The following is a 1,847-nucleotide window of genomic DNA, read 5'->3' as shown; positions in this document are numbered from 1 at the left end:
GGACACAGGGACACGGACAGGGACAAGGACTCACTGTGCCGCCAGTTTGATGAACTTGCGGAGGAGCTGCGCCCGCCGCCCGAGCTCGGGGCACAGGCACAGCTCGGTGGCCACCCAGAACTGCAGCTCGTTGAAGCGCCGCATCACCCGCGCCAGGTTGGCCGTGGTGACCTCGTGGAACTTCTGCGGCCCCACGATGTAGTGAATCATTTCCACCTGGGGGACCCGGCAGGTGAGGGGTGTCCCGAAACGCCCCCTCCCCTCCCTCCCCTCCCTCCCCGGCCGCGCTCCCGACCTGGTGGATGCTCTTGAAGAGGTTCCAGTCGTAGTCGGTGAGGTGGCTGGCCAGGTCCTTGGAGCTGATCAGGTCCAGGCTGTCCGAGGAGCCGGCGTGGGGGCCCAGCTGCTCAGGGTGGGGGGTCTGGGCACGGGACAGGACCCCTGACCCCTCCTGCCCTCCCGGGGGGGACAGACACCCCAAACCGAGACCAACCCCTCCGGGGGGGGGGTCTTCCCGGTGCCGCCCAGCCCGGACCCCCACCCCGCACTCACCAGGTTGCCCAGCTCGTCCGCGGTGACCACAAAGAGCCTCTCGTTGAGCCCCAGCGCCGTGAAGACCCCCACGGCGTCCTGCGGCAGCACGGCTCGCTCTGCGGGCAGGGAACGGCGGGGATGGGCCAGGGGACAGATCCCGGCTGGCCACGGGGACAAGGCCACCCCGGGGGACCCCCCTCACCTCCGGCCGAGTTCACCTTGACCAGGACGTGCTCCCGGTCCCGGCCCAGCCGCGGCGCCAGGGCCCGCAGCACATCCCGCACCGAGGCGTTCACGGGCAGCACCGACACCAGGCACGAGTGGTCGGCCCTGAAAATCTCGTAGGGCACTGGGGAGGGGACAAAAGGGACCTCAGTGTCCCCTCGCCGCCGGGGAAGGTCCCCAGAGAGGGGGCAGTACCTTTGTCCTGGGCTCTCAGAGCGCTGGTGCTGTCCAGGATCGCCTCCTCGGGGGTCCCGAGCCACATTCCCGAGCTGCGGGGCTGGGAAAGGGGGGACGGAGGGGAGGATGCGGCCCCTGACACCGCCCCTCCTGTGCCGTGTCCCCAAGGGACAGAGGACAGCCGGATCCTGCCCTGTCACCCCTCAGGGGGTCCCTACCTTGGGCTGGGGGGACACGCTGCCGTCACCGTTCTCCATCCTGCGGGAGGGGAAGGGATGGAGCCGAAATTCCCGAGGGGAACAGAACCGGGATTGGCCATCCCTGGATTCCCTGGTCACCCCCGGGATTCCCCTGTCACCCCCAGGACTCCCCGGTCACCCCCGGGACTCCCCGGTCACCCCCGGGATTCCCCTGTCACCCCCGGGACTCCCCGGTCACCCCCGGGACTCCCCGGTCACCCCCGGGATTTCCCTGTCACCCCCGGGATTCCCCGGTCACCCCCGGGATTCCCCTGCCACCCCCGGGACTCCCCGGTCACCCCCGGGATTTCCCGGTCACTCCCGGGACTCCCCGGTCACCCCCGGCTGTGTGTGACACCCTCGCCACGGCCGGGAGCCCCCACACCTGGGACAAAGTCGCCCCAAAAAGCTCCAGGGAAGCGCAGCCCCCCGAGGCACACGGGGAGAGGGACACGGGCACCCGCGGTGGCATCGGGGGGACACTGAGAGACATCGTGGGGACATCGGGGGACACCGGGGGACATTGGGGGGACACCAGAGGACACCGGGGGATAACGGGGGACACTGGGGGGACACCAGGGGACATCGGGGGACACCGGGGGGACACCGGAGGACTCACGCTCGAGGCCTCCTCCGTTCCTGGCCCTGTTCCTGTCCCAGCCCGCCCAGCTG

General features: G+C 70.4%; 1 protein-coding gene across 1 annotated transcript in view; it reads right to left on the bottom strand.

Moving 5' to 3' along the window:
• LOC107198895 (rap guanine nucleotide exchange factor 3-like) overlaps positions 1-1,847 on the bottom strand; it is a 24,468-nt gene that overhangs the window by 1,632 nt on the left and 20,989 nt on the right. Inside the window, exons 9-15 of the mRNA XM_015616161.3 lie at positions 1,795-1,844; positions 1,155-1,194; positions 955-1,036; positions 737-883; positions 553-650; positions 296-421; positions 35-216 (exon numbers count right to left, since the gene is read on the bottom strand). Coding sequence (XP_015471647.1) covers positions 35-216; positions 296-421; positions 553-650; positions 737-883; positions 955-1,036; positions 1,155-1,194; positions 1,795-1,844 — 725 coding nt within the window. The remainder of the gene's footprint in view (positions 1-34; positions 217-295; positions 422-552; positions 651-736; positions 884-954; positions 1,037-1,154; positions 1,195-1,794; positions 1,845-1,847) is intronic.

Source organism: Parus major, unplaced genomic scaffold (assembly GCF_001522545.3).
Source record: "Parus major isolate Abel unplaced genomic scaffold, Parus_major1.1 Scaffold360, whole genome shotgun sequence".
Classification (NCBI taxonomy): domain Eukaryota; kingdom Metazoa; phylum Chordata; class Aves; order Passeriformes; family Paridae; genus Parus; species Parus major.
Note: the sequence above shows the minus strand (reverse complement) of the source record. Positions and strands in the feature narration are given on the sequence as shown.